The 21,349-nt window shown below is 41.5% G+C and overlaps 1 protein-coding gene and 1 pseudogene across 1 annotated transcript; one reads left to right on the top strand and one right to left on the bottom strand.

Annotated features, from left to right (window-relative positions):
• Window positions 1-17,583: 17,583 nt before the first annotated feature.
• On the bottom strand, window positions 17,584-18,424 carry LOC120716704 (annotated as a pseudogene).
• Window positions 18,425-18,607: 183 nt separating this feature from the next.
• Window positions 18,608-20,475, top strand: LOC120716676 (pre-mRNA-splicing factor SLU7-like). The gene has a single exon (XM_040004251.1). The coding sequence runs from the start codon at window positions 18,701-18,703 to the stop codon at window positions 20,168-20,170; it is 1,470 nt and encodes a 489-aa protein (XP_039860185.1). The 5' UTR covers window positions 18,608-18,700; the 3' UTR covers window positions 20,171-20,475.
• The last annotated feature ends 874 nt before the right edge of the window (window positions 20,476-21,349 follow it).

A 21,349-nucleotide genomic window follows, 5' to 3' on the forward strand; every position in this document is an offset into this window, starting at 1 on the left:
CACTGACTCAACCAGCAGTGAGAGAGCAGCCGCTCTGTCCGTTTCAGTGTACAGTGAAGTGGACTGTTGCGATAGGTCAGAATAAGCCTGCGCTAATTTAATGAATGCTACCTTTTCAGACATTTAGGCTCTTAAATATTTACGTTTGAACTTACTGAAAACAGTTTCTAGCCTTGACCGTGTACAACAATTCTGATGACACGAACTCTGAGAAAGATTAAAAACCGGTGCAAAACAGATGGGAACCTGTGATTATCAACATTAAAAACACTTTTTTTATTTTTCATTTTGTTGTACATTGCACTGAATTAAGCCTGTCAAGCAGCTGAAACAGTTCTAGGGAATGTGCTAATTATCCAAACCCCTTTATGATTCAACAGTTTTTATTCATTATCAGCACAAAGTGAAAAACAAACAGAATCCCATACATTTCAAATCATTACATACATTTACAAATACATATTGTAATGTTCCTGTAAGGTTAAATCATAATGACAGCAGAATTTAATTCAGTTGCATCAGTTTGTGGGTGCATCAGGTTCGCCAAGGGCTTTGTTACATTACTGCTTTAAAAAAAAAACAAAAAACAAACAGGAAGGAATGCTGTTGCTGCAAATTAACGTAGTTTCATGCCATACCACAAGGTGGCCCTATCTGTTAACATGGGCATGCGAGCTAAGAAGCGGTGAGATACTCTGAGATACCCCGCACACACACCCGAACACTTCCATTTTACACACAGTAAAGGAACTGTCAAAAATGATTTAACTGGCCAGAGCAACACTTGTGTTCAGTACTGTTTTCAATTTGTTTTTTGGAATTTGCTTTATACACACACACACAAAAATAATTACCCCTTATCCCCAAGGGGCAATTAAGATACAATGGAGCAGCATGACGTTGAAGACAAGGAGAGGGCATAAACAGGCCATAAGAATGAGATAAATACACAGCATATACACAGTTTTTAAATTAAAGTGACTGAATAGGTGAATAAATAACTAAGTGACTAAAAGTGAATAAAGTGGCAGCACAAAAAAGCGTAGAGTAGTTTATGTTTACAGGTGTGAGAAATGGTCTTAAAGATGTCCCGCCTCTGTATGACGGCTTTGACACATGGAAGAGAGCAGTTGAAGCGATTAGGACTCAGTGGTATTTAAACGGTCATGAAATGTACCAGGTACTTCAAGATCTTTTAGGTTTAAAGTTTGGCTCAGTGAAAGGCTCTTTCACTGGGGGGGCAATTAATAACCCCTTAGACTCTTTAGTAATCGGTAACGGGCCACAACCCCTGCGTGCAGGTGACCCTGATTTAGAAGGCCAACTACATAACTTCTACGAACGTGTGAAGCTACAGCTAGCCCCCAAGCCTAATTACAATAAAATAGGAGAGGTGAAACAGAAAGAAAATGAAACTGCATCAGACTTTCTAGACCGCCTGCGCCCAGTTTTCAGGCAGCATTCAGGTTTAGACTATGCCGATGGCGATGCAACGCCATTTCAGCAGCAGTTAAAAAATGCATTTCTAAACGGCCTGCTCCCACCAATCAGAGCACATGTAGAGAAACATTGGGTCACAATGAACACTGGCAACCTGCCGGACGCTCTGTTGCACGCTGAACACGCCACAAAAGTGCACAAACAGAAAAATAACACTAATGTCTTCGCCATAGATTCAGAGACAGGTTTCCTTGCATTTACAGGAGCCTATCAGAGGCAGAGAGGGAAGCAAGGTAATCGACAGCAAGGCCACAAACACCCAAACAGAGACAGCAAATATAACAGAGACAATGCCTGCTTTAACTGTGGAAGAGAAGGTCACTTTGCACGAGATTGCAGGAGTAAGCCACAGAGACAAAATAGTAGGAGACACAATGGCAGGCAAAACAGTGGCGAATCTATGGAGAACAGTGATATGTGACTAGACAGCACACAAGACATGAATATTGACGAGGGAGGAGAAGTTTTTAACATAGAACAATTGCTATTAGGGTCAGAATACAAGCCAATGCTGCTGATCCATGTGAACGGGTAGCAAATCAAAATGCTATGCGACACAGGAGCATGCAAAACAGTTTTGAGGCAGCCACCTAAGAACTTACAGTTTTCAAAGGACAAATTAGTTGTGAAGTCAGCCACAGGCCACACCACTGTACAACAACTAACTGCCCCGTTAGAACTAGTACATACAGAAAGTGGCCGCAGGTGCTTCATTAAATGCATATATGACCCGTCGTGTCCAGTAAATCTGCTAGGTAGAGACGCTCTGACAAAACTTAAGATAGGTGTGATACCGGAAGAGAATGGCATGACTGCCGAGTGTATGCTAAATGACAACGCACCAGAGCCAGATAATAGTAACACAGTACACAGTAGCCGCGTGTGTCTCTCTCAAGGCCACGGTGTTCCACATTACTACTGGACTCTCGCGTTGCCAGAGCTAAAAGCACTACACGATGTGGCCCGTCAATATACACCCGCCACATCCTCCTTCCAGAAACCCACCGAGTATCACAACACGTTGAGATTTAAACAAACTCCAGGCCCAGATCCACCTTATGATCAGCAAGTGTGGAAGCTAGGACAACAGAGGTTGACCTTACAGCACCTGTATATCACAAAGTCGGGAAATGCAGTGTGCTCTGTAATTCAGTCAGCAGAAGTGAGAGCTTTGAACCGCATGGCTAAACCACATGTGTCTGTAGCGCATGACAATCACTCAGACTGGAAAGATTTAGGAAATGTGTTAGCCAGGGTTGAAGCAGACACTTATGAAAAAATGGCAGACACTCATGAAGGCTGGCTGCAAGGCCGCCGGACGGGTTGTCTCCGACACACACTGGGTTGGTTGGTCGCAGTCAGGCCTGCTGTGCATCTAGCCGATGTTGCTGCAACACACGCCCAACTGACTGAATGACACCAGGCAGCACTACCTCAGTTGCCTAAAACTCTTTGGTCTACAGGCCCTGCTGATGTAGGACTTATAAAAAATGCAGATGAAGTAAGAGTAAAACCTCTCTCAAAACACAGACCAGTGATATCTCAATACCCACTCACTACAGAGGCTAGACATGGCATCCGCCCAGTGATAGCGGACATGGAGAAGGCAGGAATTCTAATAAAAACAAAGACAGCCACCTGCAACACTCCTATCTTTCCTGTTAAAAAAAGCTACCACGGGTACATACCGTCTAGTACATGACCTGAGAGCTATAAACGAAGTGACTGAACAGATTCCACCTGTGGTTGCGAATCCACACACTATTTTAAATCAGGTCACACCAAAAGAACAGTGGTTCTCAGTAATCGACCTCTCAAACGCTTTCTTCTCAGTACCACTACATCCAGACTCACAGCCATTGTTTGGCTTCACTTTTGAGAGTCAGAGGTACACATACATTTGTTTGCCACAGGGTTTTCAGAATAGTCCAACTCTCTATGCAGAGGCGCTGAAGAAGTCAATGTCTAACTGTAAACTCCCACAGTTAGGTCAGTACTTGCTGTATGTAGATGACATTTTAATAACCGGTCACTCACAGCAGGCGTGTAAAGATAACACACTCGCTGTGTTACAGCACCTGGCTGAACAGGGTCACAAAGTCTCACAGCACAAGCTGCAGCTGTGGAGTGATAAGGTTATCTATCTCGGACACACACTCACAGGCCAGGGCAAAACACTGCTGGGAACCAGAAAGCTGGCAGTGCAAAACACACCCAAACCAACAACAAAACAGCAGATGATGAGCTTTTTAGGCTTGTGTAATTTCTGTAGAGCTTGGATCCCAGAGTATGCACTGACAGTTCAGCCACTGCAAGACATGATCTATGGCAGAGACCTTGCTTTAAGAGACACGATAACGTGGACGGTAGAGGCAGACACAGCATTCACTAATTTAAAGATGGCTTTACAAACAAACATAGTCCTGGCACTGCCTGATTATGACAAGCCGTTCTCACTGTATGTTGATGGGGGGGCTGGCTACATGAAGGCAGTTCTGACACAGGCTTTCGGTGACAAACAGCGACCCCTAGCATTCTACTCATGTAAGTTAGATGCTGTAGCTTCTGGCCTGCCAACGTGCGTGCAAGCGTGCGCAGCAGCAGCAGAAGCAGTGAAGAAGTCAGCAGACATTGTTTTAGGGCACAAACTAGTTGTCAAGGTCCCACATGCTGTCACATCTATACTGCTGCAAGCCAATCTCTCTTACCTAACTCAAGCCAGACAGCTTTCGTATGTAGGCATTTTACTATCACAGTCTCACATCACATTGGAAAAATGTGGCACACTAAATCCAGGGACTCTAGTGAGCACACCAGGTGATGGAGATCTGCACGCCTGCCACGCAGAATTAGACAAAGACACCAAGCCCCGCCCAGACATCTATGCTGAACCACAAGCTGGTTTTAGTGATGTCTTTGTGGATGGATCAGCCTCTAAAGACCAGACAGGCCGAAATTGTGTAGGTTACGCAGTGACCACAGATAGTAGGATACTAGAAGCAAAACCACTTTCTGCTTCATGTTCTGCACAGAGCGCTGAGCTGATAGCTGTGATACGCGCATGTGAAATACACAAAGACAAGCGAATAAACATACATACAGACAGCCAGTATGTTTTCTCTGCTGTGCATCATTTCGCAAAGATTTGGCAAAACAGAGGAATGATTACATCAACCGGAAAACCGGTTCAGCATGCCAATCTCTTACAACGCCTGCTGACTGTAATACATTTACCACAACAGCTTGCATTATGTAAATGTGCAGCACACAAAACTGACGGCTTTTTGATTACTAGAGGCAACAACTTTGCTGACAGAGCAGCAAAACAGGCGGCACAAATGCCAAACACTACAGTGATGGCAGTGCACACACATCAGATTCCACTGGATGTGTTGAAAAATGAACAAAAAGCGGCAAGCACAGCAGAGCAGGCAAAATGGCTAAAACACGGTGCAGTTCTGACAAACGACTTAATGATGTGCTATGGCAAGCCAGTGTTGCCTAAATCTCTCCACAAAATGGCAGCGTTAGTGACACATGGCTCAACGCATCTGTCAACAGGGGGAATGACTAGTATTGTCAACTCACATTTCTACACTGTAAATTTTGAAACCTCAGCAAAACAATTTGTCAGAACGTGCATGACGTGTCAAAAATATAATGCTCAGGGAAACCTGAGACCAAAAAGAGGCCGTTTTCCCACTCCACCTTATCCTTTTCACACAATTCATATGGATTTTATTGAGCTAAGCGAATGCCAAGGGTTGAAGCACGCCCTAGTGGTTATAGATGTATTCTCAAAGTGGCCAGAAATCTACCCAGTGAAAAAGGCAGATGCAATTTCAGTAGCAAAATGTCTGTGCAACCACTTCATACCCACATATGAATTAGAATAGAATAGAATAGAATTCAACTTTATTGTCATTGCACATGCACAGGTACAGGGCAACGAAATGCAGTTTGCATCCATCCAGAAGTGCTTTAGTGATATAGATATATTACAATATATATTAGCAATAATATAGATATGTGAGTATATTACAGAAATGGGTCTATTATGGTATGTTATAATGTACACGGTATGAAGTATGTTGTGAATATTCTATAACTATAAGTATGTACAGGCTGTAGTGAGTACAAGCTATGTACAGGCTATGAACAGGATATAAATATGAAAAACTATACAGAATATGAAATAAATAACTTTACAGAATCTGAGATATACAGCTATACAGAAATGGGAACTATGCAAGTTGTAAACAGTTGTAGGATTAAAGATTATCGAATGTACAGAATGATTATTTACACAGAGCTATACAGTAGTGCAGTTAAGATAAGTGAGGGTGTAGATAGTTTCTACAGAGGTGCTAGTGCTAGTGGTTGTGAGTGGTGGTTCAGTCCATGTTATTATTGTGTGTTTGAGGGTACAGTTGTCCATTGTGTGTGTGTGTAGGTGGTTGTGGGTGTGTGTATGTTCAGTCCATGAGTTTAACGTGGGTCAGATGTCAGGAGGCAGAGTTCAGGAGTCTGACAGCTGTGGGGAAGAAGCTGTTCCGGTACCTGGTGGTCTTAGTCCGGAGGCTCCTGTGGCGCCTCCCAGAGGGCAGGAGGGTGAAGAGTCCATGTGATGGGTGACTGGGGTCTTTGATGATTTTCCCAGCCCTTTTCAGACACCGCTTCCTGTAGATGTCTTTTATGGCAGGAAGTGGTGCTCCGGCGATGCGCTGGGCAGTTTTCACGACCCTCTGCAACGCCTTCCGGTCCGAGGCAGAGCAGTTCCCGTACCAGACTGTTATACAGTTGGTCAGGATGCTCTCGATGGTGCAGCGATAGAAGTTCACCAGGATGTCTGAGGACAGGTGGTTCTTCCTCAGAGTCCTCAAGAAGAAGAGGCGCTGGTGAGCCTTCTTGACCAGCTTGGAGCAGTTGGTCGTCCAGGTGAGATCCTCGGAGATGTGGACTCCCAGGAACTTGAAGCTGCTCACACGCTCCACAGCCGTCCCCTTATGGCATATGGCATCCCAGCTTTGATACGGTCAGACAACGGCACTCATTTTGTAAATGATGTCATCACCAAGGTCTCTGAAGCACTCGGTTTCAGCATAAAACACCACTGTGCCTATCACCCACAAAGTGCTGGCCTTGTAGAGAGAACTAACGGCACTATAAAACAAAGGCTCAGGAAGTGCATGGCAGAAACAGGAAGGCCGTGGCCTGAATGTTTGGGTTTAGTGAAAATGTGGATGCGCTTAACGCAGGGCTCCCAGAAACTAACTCCATTTGAAATCATTCATGGTAGGCCATTCCCACTGCCCACTGCCCATCACCAGTGAACCAATAGACAAATCAATCAGAGAAACCACATTAGCGGAATGGATGTCTAAGCTGTTGGAAAACAAAGAGATCATTTTACATAATCAACAACCTGATGATGTCTCTCCAGTGTCTTGCAGATTACAGCCCGGTAAGGCCAATGACTGGGTTCTGATCAAGGTGCTCCAAAGAAAAAACTGGAGCTCACCAAGGTGGGAGGGACCATACCAAGTTCTTCTCACTACCCCCACCGCTTGCAAAATAGCGGAAGGACCATCTTGGATCCATCAGAGCCACTGCAGGAGAGTAAGTGAAGCCATCTAAACTCAGCCGACACAGGCTCGCCCAATTGCTGTGATCCTGCTCGGTGGAGGGATCAGCCTTTCTGGCCGAGAGTTCTGCTCACAACAGGAGGGTGTGTCCTGCTGTCATGAGGTGTTGGCTGCTTATCACTGCAGCGGGCTTGACCCTGGCCGGGCTCCTCATCTTTGTTTCCGTGAGGGACAACAAGTCACGTCATATGAAGGAAAGGCAGACACTGTACGACAAAGGAAAGCACACCAAGTTTCCCCATGGCTACGCCACTAATTTCTGGTGGCAGTTTATGAACACTACAGCTCGCTTGAATAATAAAACTGACTGCTATGTATGTGCCCATATGCCCCTATCCTCGCAGACGTCTGGCCTATGGCCATACAGCATACCAGAAGATCGCAGTTGGTGCTTGTTGGGCCTGGCAACGCATCCAGGCTACGGTACTCTTTGGTCCAAGGCCAACTACAGCATCCCAGCAAACACAACCTGGAGGTCATCGTCACTCACGAATGTGAACTGTTCCGGACAGATCAACCTACTGACCTGGCCCCAAGTCTCAGACCCACTGCCTGATGTAATTCTACTAAACAAACTGAACGCAGCGCAGCTGCCAGTATGTGTGATGAACAATGGATCGCGGGCAGTGGGGAAGCTGCCTACTCACCTATGTAGATACATATACACTTTCTGCCCACCGAGGAATGAGAGGAAGTGTATGGCCTGTTCAATCAACGCAACCTGTGCCAGAAGCACGACGCTGATGAGCCTCAACTGTCGCTCCAACTACAGCTACCGGATGCCACTACAAACAAAGACTCAGTACCAGACAGGATGTGCACGGACAGCACCCAGCAGTAGAGGAACCAGAGTTTTGGCCGACTGGTACTTTCTATGTGGCAATAAAGCTTATCTGTCGCTCCCCGAGAGATGGGGGGGGGGGGGGGGGGGGTGTTTGTGTGCCCTGGTGCAATTATCAGACCACGTCTTCTTCATGCAAAGTATTGAACACCACCCCAGCAGCCGACGGAGACGTGAGGTGGACATCGCCTACCCCAACTCTTTTGGAATCACAGTAGACACTGGAGTGCCGGGAGAGTTTCGCATCTGGGGAGGAGGAGTGAAATTCTTGCAGAGCTTGATCCCCGGCATTGGAGTAGCTGGAGTGCGGGAACATGTGGAGATCAACCGATATGCTCTGCTACGACATATCAACTTGACCAAGACCCTGGGAACGGCCTTAGCAGAAGAACAGAAGGCCATCAGAACGATGGTACTGCAGAACAGACTGACTCTAGATCTGCTGACAGCATCACAAGGAGGAGTTTGCAAGCTGATCGGGGAGACATGTTGCACGTTTATCCCTGACGGATACGAAACTGGAGGAGACATTTATGAAGCTTTGCAGAATTTGACAGTTCTGCAGAAATATGTCACTGACCACACATCTGGAGCAGCTACACCACAAGGCTGGCTGGACTGGCTGTTTGGCGGCTCGTGGTTGGCTGCTGCAGCAAAGCCGTTTGTCTTTCTAGGTTTCATCATGGTAGCACTGCTCATACTAGTGTTGTGTGTGTTGCCATGTCTAAGAGTAATGATTTCAAAGATGATAACAACTACAATGACGGCTTATGTTGCCGTGCCTCAAGAAGAACAGCATCCCGTCGCAATGCTGTTAGAGGAGAACTTGTAATAGCTGCTAATAAATGACGTGATGATTAAAAATGACTTGTCAAGTGATCATGCACTGATTAATGCATTAGTAGGTTATGCAGGTACAACATAAGGTTTTTATTCTTTTATTTTTGTAGTTTTAGGTTTATTATTTTTGTTCTTTCTTTTACTGTACTTTCATTTGTTCTTTTCATTATTTTATTGTTTTATTCCTTTACCACATGATTTACATTTCTACTATGCTAACATTCTAAAAAATTGAAAAATTTCTAAACATACTTAATCAGTACACATTTAAAATAAGTTAAAACAGGAGGGAATATGTTAGAGGAAAAATGATTCTATGTTTCTTTACCTTCTTTTAAATGTACAAAGATGCCCTTTGTCTGTGTTTAGATTAGTTTAGAAGTGTCTTTTAGACTTTCCCAGCAAGGACATATTGTTTCAGATTGTTTTGTCTTTCCTAGCTTTCTGCTGACTAGACTAGCACCATATATGGAGTTGTTTTATTTTATCTGTTTATTATTTTCTTATCCTGTTCTCACCGTCTCTGTGATCTGTGCCTATAAAAAATGCCAAGCCACTGTCCATGGTGTGAGTTGTTTTCCAGCAGCTCACCCGTGTACACGTTTAGCATAAAAAAGTAACTTTGTCTCATTGTGTCTTTATTCCTCCTGGGTTTTTTGCAGGGTTTTCTAACAACAAAGGCAAAGCAAACGTAGCCGATGCTTTACCTGATGGGTACAATGTTGCTGTTGAGGGGTTGCTGTGGATAGTGCTGGAGGGCAGGGCTGTGTTGATCTGAGACTGTAGACATTAAAAAGTCCATAGGAGAGATGGTAGCTGATTAAACAAGTGTCGTGAGATAATAACAAAATGCAAAGATTGGTGACAGCGCTTGGAACCATAAGGCAACAAAAAACTGTGAGAAATAATTTAGGCTCTGCCTGTGAATCACTCTTTGCTTCTCTTCTTCCTTCCATCCCATCATTTCATATATCACTCTCCACTTGCTGTCATTCTGAGAACAAGGCACAACTTGCTATTGCAATAAACTATAATCTAATTATCCACACCTAACAACTCTTGCACTTAATCTATAATAAAATGATGACAGAAAAATGTTATAGCCCTGCCTTTAGTAGCCTCACACAGCTCCAACTGTTTCCTCCTCATGTCCTTACCAGCCATGTCTGGACAATGTTATATCATGAGTAATAATTTAAAATAATCCATATACATAAAACACACACATGCACGCACACACAGTGACATTTTAGACCTTCTTCAGAATACTGTATATACTATGGGCATCATGGTGCTGATCCAGAATCTTTTTTTTTTTATTATTTATTACTAGAGCTACAATAATAAAGCAATGAGGAGGGGGAAGTAATAAATATGAAATAATGTATTTATGATGATTCCATTTGTTTCACTATCCACTCTGTGCAGGGGCAAAGCTTATTACATTTTTAAACTGCAGAGATACAATCATTTTACTGCTGTAAAATCCAAATTTTGTCTTATTTAAAATATAAATCTAATATAATCTGCTTCTTAATGTATGTTCTTTAAAATACAGCATGTGTTTTTTAAAATATTATAATAATGCATAATTATGTGGGCATGCAGATCGTTTTTTAGTAAAATACAATCCCTCCAGAAAGGCAGGAAAAGCCCGGAAACTTACTTTAAAACTAAATATGTTCCCTAAAACGGTGACAGAGCTACAGACCCATGACAGCCTTACACAGGTAGCCAGCAGCTGTGACCAGCACTACCTGTGCAGTTAATAAAAGGACAGGTAATGTTTGTCGCGTTGTTACACACACAGCACGCTCGTTTGTTTCAGTTCGTCAGTTGCAACAAGACAGCTTACCAACGTGTACGTAATAAGCTAATACTCCTGGGTGCTACACACTACAGTGTGCGCTGTACACCTACTTACTGGTTTTGTCGCATCAGTCTGTGTCTCTGAGTTAACTTGTGTTTCTCCTACAGCTCCGGACCGGAAAAAATGCGCGTGCTCTTTGTGAGCTCGTTCCCGGCTCGTAACCAGCGCGTTCTGCCGTCAAGGGCGATCATTGGTTAAATGTGATCATGTGACTGATGCAAGCCAGATCCTTTTATTTAGCAAAACTGTGATTAATAGTTAAATATTATTGTTGAGGGGCACAGACAGGACTCCGCACGCACACACACATTAAAAAAAAAATAATATTTAAAAAAAAAAAGTTGCCTCAACAAAAGGGCACCTTGGGCACCCATCAGGAAAGGGGCGGGTGCTCAAGCCCCTCTAGCCCCCCCCCCCCCCTGCACGTGCCTGTCTATTGGGTAAAGAGATGAAAGAATAGATGTCCTGGGGGTTTACCCAAGAAGATTGGAAAAGGAGTTCCTCCGCCACATAATCGCGGGAAGGTGGATCGTTACTTCCACCATATTTCAACCTTACCCATAGGTTGCCAAATTTAGAGGCATAGGGTAAAGGTACATAAGGGGGCATGTTTAAGCACACAAGGGCTACAAGCAGAAGGGAAGGGATAAACTCAGGCCACCCTTGCTTTTTTTTTTTTTTTAAAATCACTTTATTTAAATATCAAAATTCACAATTACAAATACACATAATACAAGCACCATGCACAAATTATTCACATCTTATTTTACATATTACAATAATAAAAGCTCCCACGGCAAGTCATTTCCTAATTTCATATCTCTCGTTTTTCTTCTTCTCAGCTCCGTTACAATGTTTTTACATACGGTGAAACTACTTATCATTTTTTGTTCTATAACACCTTTAGCCCTTGTTTTCCATATGTGGACATTTATAATACACATCACCAGCCAAAACAATCTTCTTTTATTTTCACTCAGCTTTTCTTTAAACAAACCATATCTTACTGATTTTATATTATTTTCAATATTAAAACCTAGTTTTTCCATCCTCCTTCTTATTTCAACCGTCCTGTAACATGATATCAATAGATGATCAAGAGTTTCATCTTCATCACAATTCTCCATGGGGCATTTCTTAGTAGTAACGAAGCAACTCCACAGAACTACAGCTCTTGGGAGACGTCCGACAGAGATAAGCCACACTGTATCTCTCATGTTCTCGGATATTACTTTGTCATATATGTTTTTAACTATTTTCTGATTTTCTTCTTTTTCCACAGCCTTATATTGTATCGTACCTTCATTTTTTTTAGATTGATTTTATTATATATCTGTTTTGAGTTTAATTGTAAAAGATTTAAGTCATCCAATTTCCACTGATCCACAAGATCCCCAAACACAAGTTTAAAGTATGGCACTCCCGTTCGGGCTCTCCCTTTCATTTTTTTCCACTAAGATTTCTTCCCTTGGATCCAGTGGGTGCTTCGCTCAAATGCGCTATATACATTTTTTAGAAAAGGAATCATCATAATAATGCTAAGATCTGGCGCTCCTAATCCTCCATTTTCTTTTCCTTTATACATTAATTTCCTCTGTGTTACTTCACGGTTTGTTCCCCAAATCAATTTAGTACACAATTTACTTAATTTAATAACAGTTTTGTGAGGAGGGGGAAAGACAGTAGCCAGAAACAACAACTTTGAGACTACGTGTGTTTTCACAATATTCACACGTGCTTTATAGTTTGTATTTTTATTGTCCCATTTAGCTACTTCGTTTTCTATTTCACTCTCTTTCTTTTTCCAATTCAAAAGACATGGATCATTTTTAGTAATCCAAATACCTAAAATCTTCATCTCCTTGTTAATTTTTAAATCAATTACAGGTTCTTTTAAGTTTTGTCCAAACCAAACTCCTTCGGTCTTTTCCTGGTTTAGCTTAGCACCAGAAGCTTGTTCATATTTTGTTAGCAAATCCTTAAGTATTGATAGCTCCTTTTGATCTTTAATTATTACAGAGACATCATCTGTATAAGCAAGGGCTGTCACCTTGTAGGTGTCATTTAGGATGTATCCAGTAAAACGGCTATCACTATTGATTGTTTTAAGTAACGGATTTATTGCTAGAACATATAGGGCTGCGCTTAAAGGACATCCTTGTTTCACTCCACATTCGACACGGAAGGGTTCGGTCAGTCTGCCGTTTACCTTAATCTGGACAAGGGATTTTTTATATAATACTTTAACCATAGAGATGAAGGTTTCAGGCATATTATACGCTTTCATTACTTCCCACAAATAAGAGTGGGAGATGTAATCAAAGGCTTTCCTTTGGTCGAGACTTAAAATAAAAAATTCTTTATCTTTTCTACTATATATTATTTCACGCAGAGTACACAAGTTATCCCACATCAGACGACCTCTTATTGCACACGTTTGCTCTTTTTCTATAATTTTATCTAATACCTCTTCAAACCTATTCATAATTATTTTAGCAAATATTTTGTAATCAACATTCATTATTGTCAATTGTCTATAATTATTTATATTATCTCTTTCCCCCTTCTTATATAGCAAACACATTAATCCATTATAAAAGGAGTCACCCAAAGTTCCCTCATGCATGCCTTCATTAAAAACAGTAGCTAAAAATTCGGATATTTCATTAACAACTACTTTATAAAATTCGGACGGAAGCCCATCTAAACCAGGGGTTTTGTTTATGTTTAACTGACTGATCACACATTCTACCTCCTCTTTAGTAATATTTCCTAAAAGTGAGGTATATTGGATGGAGTCCAGAGGCTCTATTTTACTTAACAGGTATTTTACTGCACTTGTTTTTGTAGATAACGGAGAGAACATATGGGCACATAGCCTTCTGATAACTCGCCTTTTATCTACTTCTTTTACAAAGGAGTTTCCTCCCTCATCTCTTATAGAAGAAATGAAATCATTATTACGTTTCTTTTGGTTAGCACCAATCATATAATCTTTATTACCATTTATATCACCTCCCATTGATTTTTGTATGTTAAATAATATTTCATTATTTACTTTTTCGATACTGACTTTAAGTTTTTCAATCTGGTTCTCTTCATCCTCTTTTCTAAATTTTTTATTCTTCAACAATATGTATTGATTTACTTGTTCGGTATACTTTATATTTTTTGCATAATTTATTTCTCTACATTTAAATTTAAAAAATTTTCGCATCCGTTCTTTCAGTATCTCCCACAATTGTATATCAGATGTTGTGAGTTTTTTAAGTTGCAAAACTTTCACAATTTCTAACTTTAATTCCAAAACTAGTGCCCCGTCACTTAGACAGCTCGTATTTAATTACCAATAAGTGGAAGGGGGGTCAGTGCCACACAAAATCGTAGCTCTGACTACCTTATGATCAGAGAAATCAGTTAGGAAATCATTATATCTTAAAGCTACAATCTCGGAAGATATATAAATCCTATCTATTCTAGTTTTAGAGAATGAGTCAAACCTTGTAAAATGAATTGTCTGAGGGTTTAAGATCCTATATAAATCCCTAAGAGATGCATCATTACATATTTGTGTAAGTAGTTTGCCTTCCCTGGACTCTTTGAATATCGTAGTAGCAATCCTATCATTCTCTTCCGTAACCATATTAAAATCCCCACATAAAACAGTACTAAACCTACATTCCAACAAATGTCTCATTTTCTTTAGTAATTGCATTTTCTTTGTTCTTTCTGGTGCGGTATACAAAAGGCCACCTTTGCCTCATCCACTCATGGTTACAGTTTCTTCTTTGAACGAGCAAAGTCGAATCCGTCGTTTTTCTTTTTTTTTAAAAAAAACCTTTATTTTCAACATTCATGACAAATTAACAAGCAACAACACATAAAAAGTTTACATCAAAATACTTGGCAATGCTCAGAATAATTTACAATAGATACATTAATACAAAAGTTAAATTACTCAAACATGTTAACATTGATTATATCTTCAAAAGATCCCAAGGTAAAGGGCTATTCTTGTTTTGTTCTAAAGTCTTCCTCCTTCTCAGGTCTGTAAGGATATTTTTGCACACAGCAACGCTATCTATCATTTTTTGCTCAATGACCACCTTGGCTCTGGTTTTCCAAATGTGGGTGTTAATGACACACATGATAAGCCAAAAGAGGCGTCTTTTACTGTCGTACATTTTTTCTTTAAACAGACCATATTTTATAGCTTGTATGTTGTTATCAATTTCAAAACCCATTTTAGTCATCTGTTGTCTGATCTCTACTGTTCTATAACAGGATAATAGTAAATGTTCAAGTGTTTCATCTTCGACACAACGTGACATAGGACATTCTTTGGTGGTAACATAACAGCTCCACTGAACCACCGCTCTAACGGGGAGATGTCCAACAGAAATCAACCACACAGTGTCTCTCATATTTTCAGAGATTAATTTGTCATAGATATTTTTAACTACTAGCGGGTATTCTTCTACGCCCACGCCCTTATATTTTATCTGTCCTTCATTATTTTTACTATTAATTATATTGTATACTTGTTTAGTGCATACTTGTGTCCAGTTAATATTAAGGTCTTTCCACTGTCGCCAAAAAGGAGTTTATAATACGGTATATTGGATCTAGCCCTACCTTTTAATTTTCCCCATTGTGCTTCATTACCTCTAATCCACGGAGTTCCCCTATTAAGAGCGCTAAAAACATTTTTAATAAAAGGAATTCTCAAAGTGATACGGAGATCTGGCGCACCCAATCCACCACACTCTTTGCCTTTATACATTAAGGTTCGTTTCGTTACCTCACGGTTTGTTCCCCATATTAATTTAACACACAATTTGTTTAAAAGTAAAAGTGATTTGTGAGGAGGAGGAAAAACCGTGGCAAGGAAGAGAAGTTTAGATACTATATGGGTTTTAACTATATTTACTCGCGCTTTATAGTTAGTATTTTTATTTTCCCATTTAGCTACTTCTTCTTTAATTTCACATTCCTTTTTAGACCAGTTTGACAAACAGGGGTCCCCTTTGTTGATCCAAATTCCCAAGACTTTCGTTTCGTCATTTACTTGTATGTTTATTTTCGGCTTTTGTAGTGAGGAACCAAACCACACGCCTTCTGTTTTTTCTGGGTTTAATTTTGCCCCTGATGCCAATTCATATTGTTTGAGGTGAAAAAACAACCTATCCAACTCGTCCTGGTTCCTAATAATAACTGTAACATCGTCGGCATAAGCCATAGCTGTCACTGTATAGCCATCATTAAAACAGTATCCTTTAATATTAATGTCTTTATTAATTAATTTCAATAAAGGATTGATGGCTAAGACATACAAAGCAGCACTTAGCGGGCATCCCTGTTTCACTCCACACGAAGCATGGAATTGTTCAGTCAAACTTCCATTTACCTTGACTTGTATGATGGATTTTTTATATTAACAATTTTACCCTGGCGATGAAACCGTCCGGCATCCCATAGGCTTTCATAACTGCCCATATATACGAATGAGAAAGATAATCAAATGCATTCTTTTGATCTAAGCCAAGAATAAAAAAGTCAGAGTCTCTTCTGGAGTATATTACCTCTCTCAGGGTGCACAGATTATCCCACATCTGGCGACCTTTTATAGCACATGTCTGTTCCCTCACAATAATTTTATCTAATATATCTTCTAGTCTATTCATTATTATTTTAGCTAATATTTTATAATCAACATTCATTATTGTTAATTGTCTATAATTATTTATATCACTTGTATCACCTTTTTTATATAATAAACACATCAGGCCAAAATAGAAAGACTCACATAATACTCCTTTTTCAAGCCCTGAATTCAAAGCTGAGGTTAAAAGTTTATTTACTTCCGCTATACCCAACTTGTAAAACTCAGCTGGGAGACCATCTAAACCTGGAGTTTTATTGTTATTCAGTTGCTCGATAGCAGCTGCAACCTCTTCTTTTCTTATCACCCCAAGGAGTGAATCAAAAACAGAAGGTTCAAGAGGCTCAATAACATTTAACAATGATCGTAAAGCATTGCTGTCTGAAGGTAATGCAGAAAACATGGAAAAGCATTGTTCTCTGACAACGTATCTTTTCTCGCTCTCATTGGCGATTAATTTTCCACTTCCATCCCTAATAGAGGGGATAAAGTTGCTACCACGTCTCCTCTGACCAGAGACAATCGCAAAGTCAGTGTTTCCGTTTTCATCACACCCTGCTGTTATCTGCATATTAAATAATAATTCATTCATAATCCGTCGCTTCCTGTCCTCTTCCACTCATTTTGGCTGTTCAGAAACAAATGTGAGTGGTTGCTTGAAGGACTCCTGAATTTACATCTGATTTGAGGACGTAAAAGAAAACAGGAGTGCTTGAAACTACGGCCATCTACTGGCCTTTGGCGGAAATGAGGAACAGCATGACTGTGCCTGGGGTGCAGTAGCTGTGTGTAAAAAAGAAAAAGAAGAAAAAAAGAAAAAAGAGAAAAAAAAGAGAAAAAGAAAAGAAGAAGAAAAAAAACAAAGGAGAAAAGAAAAAGAAAGAAAAAAGAAAGTAGCTGTGTACTGTACACGATATGAGATTGAGTACTACATGTGTCACAGAGACAATCCAACAGTTTATATCCAGTTAATATCTTTATTAAAGGCCAATAACCAGTGGTGCCTCCAACGGAGCCAGAAAGGGGGGGAGGTCATGCCATGAAATATTATTGGTTGTCCCCAGATCAAATAGGTTGTTAATGAGGTTTTACCTTGAAATACCAGAACTTCCATACTTCCAGAATCAATGTAGTTTTAGAAGTGTGTTTATATTGGCTTTCCTACATGCAATAGCATTCACAGATGATCGCAACAGATTATTCAGAATGTCAATACTATATTTTCTGACTTGAAAGTGGCAGCGAGTCATTCTCTGGGGGCGCTATATCTATGATCTCTACTTGACTGGACTGATCTGGACAGCTTCACAGTATCATTTTTCTGTATGTTATCAATGTTAGTGTCAAAGTCTGAAGACAGCTTGTGCAGTGAGATTAGTTTAACAGAGTTCCCAAAAGTCAGCTTCAATCCAACATCAGCGATGTGGCCTAGGTATTGGATCAACGCCAGCGGAACATGACGATGCTGTGTTTCCATGCTCAAAGTTACTTCAAAGAATTGTGTTAAATTGCTATTTTTATACATCTTTGGGGAGTGAAGAAAGAAAACAAAACAAAAACAAAACAAAACAAAAAAAAAAAAAAAAAACCCGCACCTGTGAACTGAACATGAACTGAAAAATATCTGATCCATGTTAGGCTTATTGTTATGTACATTCATAGTTTATAGCCAATTTAAACAACGGGAGTTTACCAAAGGTACTTTAGAGCAGAGGTGTCAATTTTATTCTACTGTAAGTAATGTAAACTTATGTGTAGCAGGAAAGAATTGGAAGTACTGGAGCTCTGGAAGCGCAAGTCGGTCTTGAAATCCTGAGCGATCTCGCGGACCAGGCGCTGGAAGGGCAGCTTGCGAATGAGCAATTCGGTGGACTTCTGGTAACGGCGGATCTCGCGCAGACCCACGGTGCAGGGCATGTAACGGTGAGGTTTCTTGACGCCTCCGGTGGCCGCAGCTGCTTCCTGGGGGCTTTGCCGCCAGTGGATTTGCGAGCGGTCTGCTTGGTTCTTGCCATTCTTTCTCTCTTTGCCTTTCCTGCGTTTAAAACAGAAACTGTAACAAGCGGAGGAGACTCGCCGCTCTTAAAGTGTGTGACTGGCTGTGACGCGGTGCCGCTGCGGCTCGTGATTGGTGAGGGGCTCCACGTGATGAGGGAGCCCCGCCCCGCCTAAGTGTGTGCTGCTCATTGGAGGAAGGTGCTTTGAAAAGGCGCGCTGCCGCGAACCTGTCTGCGATTGGTGTGTGACGAAGCCGCCCGCGCTCTGCGTAAATAAAAGCCAGGCTCGGCGCCGATCGGGCCACATTTCCTTTGAGTGTTAACACTGCGAAGAGAAGGTTCAAAATGAGTGGGCGTGGCAAAACCGAGAAGATGACCAGAGAGGATTGGAGGAAGAAGAAGGAGCTGGAGGAGCAGAGAAAGCTGGGAAACGCTCCAGCTGAGGTGGACGAGGAGGGAAAGGACATAAACCCCCACATCCCACAGTACATTTCATCAGTGCCGTGGTACATCGACCCATCAAAAAGGCCCACACTAAAGCATCAAAGACCACAGAGTAAGAATGAGAAGCAGTACTCTGCAATTGGAGAGCTCACCATGGACTATGATGGAAAGCGTGATCGCTGGAATGGCTACGACCCCGAGGAACATCAGTGCATTGTTGAAGAGTACGCCAAAGTAGATCTGGCCAAGAGGACACTGAAAGCACAGAAACTTCAGGATGAGTTGGCCTCGGGAAAACTGGACCAGACTGAGCGGGAACATGACAGTAAAGATGAGGATGAAGACAAATATGCAGATGACATCGACATGCCCGGTCAGAACTTTGACTCCAAGAGACGAATCACTGTCAGGAATCTGCGTATCAGAGAAGACACAGCTAAATACTTGAGAAATCTGGATCCAAATTCAGCGTACTATGATCCAAAGACGCGAGCAATGAGAGAGAACCCGTACTCCAACACTGGCAAGAACCCTGATGAAGTGGGGTACGCTGGAGACAACTTTGTTCGCTACAGTGGAGCCACAATTTCCATGGCTCAAACACAATTGTTTACCTGGGAGGTTTATGAGAAAGGCTCCGAGGTGCATCTGCAGGCTGACCCCACCAAACTAGAGCTGCTGCATCGTTCCTTCAAGGTCAAGAAGGAGGACTTCAAAGAAGAACAGAGGGAGAGCATCCTCGAGAAGTATGGAGGCCAGGAGCATTTGGATGCACCACCGCGGGAGTTGCTGTTGGCCCAGACGGAGGACTACGTGGAGTATTCGCGTCACGGCGCTGTGCTGAAAGGACTCGAAAAGGCTGTCGCTCGCTCCAAATATGAGGAGGACGTGCTCATCAACAACCACATTTGTATTTGGGGTTCCTACTGGAAAGATGGCTTCTGGGGGTACAAGTGTTGCCACTCCATGGTCAAACAGAGTTACTGCACAGGATCAGCTGGAATTGGAATTAACAACTCAGAGTGCACTCCATTTGAAGAGGCAATAACTGAGCCACAGGAGGAGGAACAGCCCAAGACTCTGCTAGAAATGCATCAAGATAAGATGAAAGAGAAGAAGAAGAACAAGAAGCGCGACACCGACAGCAGTGATTCGGAGGATGAGGAGAAGAAGAAGGAAAAGCTGAAGAAGGCTCTAGAAGCAGAGGACAAGCGGGTGAAGCAGGTGGAGATGCTAATGCAGCTGGATGAGAGGAAGAGGCCGTACAACAGCTTGTTTGAAGTAAAGGCGCCCACTGAGGAGGAGATGGAGGCCTTCCGCATGAAACGCAGCAGGCCAGATGATCCCATGGCTTCCTTCTTGGGACAGTGACCTTTTCAGTCCCGGCAGATTCCCCTAAACTCTCCCCAAGGACTCTACTAGAGCAGCTGCTCAGTAAAATATAAAATCCCACATTCACTCAAGTTTTGTGTTTTGGAAAGAAGTGCGGGAGAAACTGTACAGTATTTTGTAAAAGTTAATGTTAACGCATTGTTTTGAAGCTGCATGTCCATAAAATGTAGAACAACAATAAAAAAGGTGTTTCACTTCAACAGGAGACATTTAAATACTTTCAAACCTTTCAAATTCAGTCTTTACAGGAAACATGAGAAACGTAACTGCATTTCTTTTTATAATAAAATCCATTTTTATTTACATTAAAAGCAGATCCTAAGCTCGTGGAAACAGACACGACGTGGCTCATGACTAATGTTCCCTCTAATTTTTCATGTGTCTGAGCGAACACACAAATTCCATGAGCGGACACTTGGACCACTGTGAGCAACAGCAGACGTGTGCACTGTGGTCACGCAGGCATCGAATCCATCCAAGTTACATGGTTTAATAAAATAATCAATAATAATCAGCTCGCTTCCACACTTTGGCCCTGATCTCTTAGTCTGCATCAGTCCATTTCCTTCCAGCTACAGTTACCGACTCTACTATAAACAACAACAGCGAATGAACACGTGAATACACACATCCACAAGCAGATAGATATATCTTATTCACAGCACTTGCTACAATAGTTGTACTATCTAAAGGCATATAGAAAGGTGGCTACGGAGCCAACAAATTATGAATTAGATTGAAGATAGCTTTGACGGAAATTCCTCTTTGAGCATCGCTAGAAAAGCTGGATGTTTTTTTTTTTTTTTTTTTGAATTTTCTCTGTATTGAATATATTTGGAATTTAGAATATGTACAAAAAAACAAACAAAACAATATTATAATATTACCCCTTATCCCCAAGGGGCAATTAAGATACAATGGAGCAGCATGACGTTGAAGACAAGGACAGGGCATAAACAGGCAATAAGAATGAGATAATAAATACACAGCATATACACAGTTTTAAAATTAAAGTGACTGAATAGGTGAATAAATAACTTGGTGACTAAAAGTGAATAAAGTGTCGGCAGCACAAACAGAGCGTAAGTAGTTTACGTTTACAGGTGTGAGAAATGGTCTTAAGGGCTGGAGTTAAAAAGCAGAGTGGCTTTGGGGACA

The sequence above is a fragment of the Simochromis diagramma genome, unplaced genomic scaffold, assembly GCF_900408965.1.
Source record: "Simochromis diagramma unplaced genomic scaffold, fSimDia1.1 OVJJ01000565.1, whole genome shotgun sequence".
NCBI lineage: Eukaryota > Metazoa > Chordata > Actinopteri > Cichliformes > Cichlidae > Simochromis > Simochromis diagramma.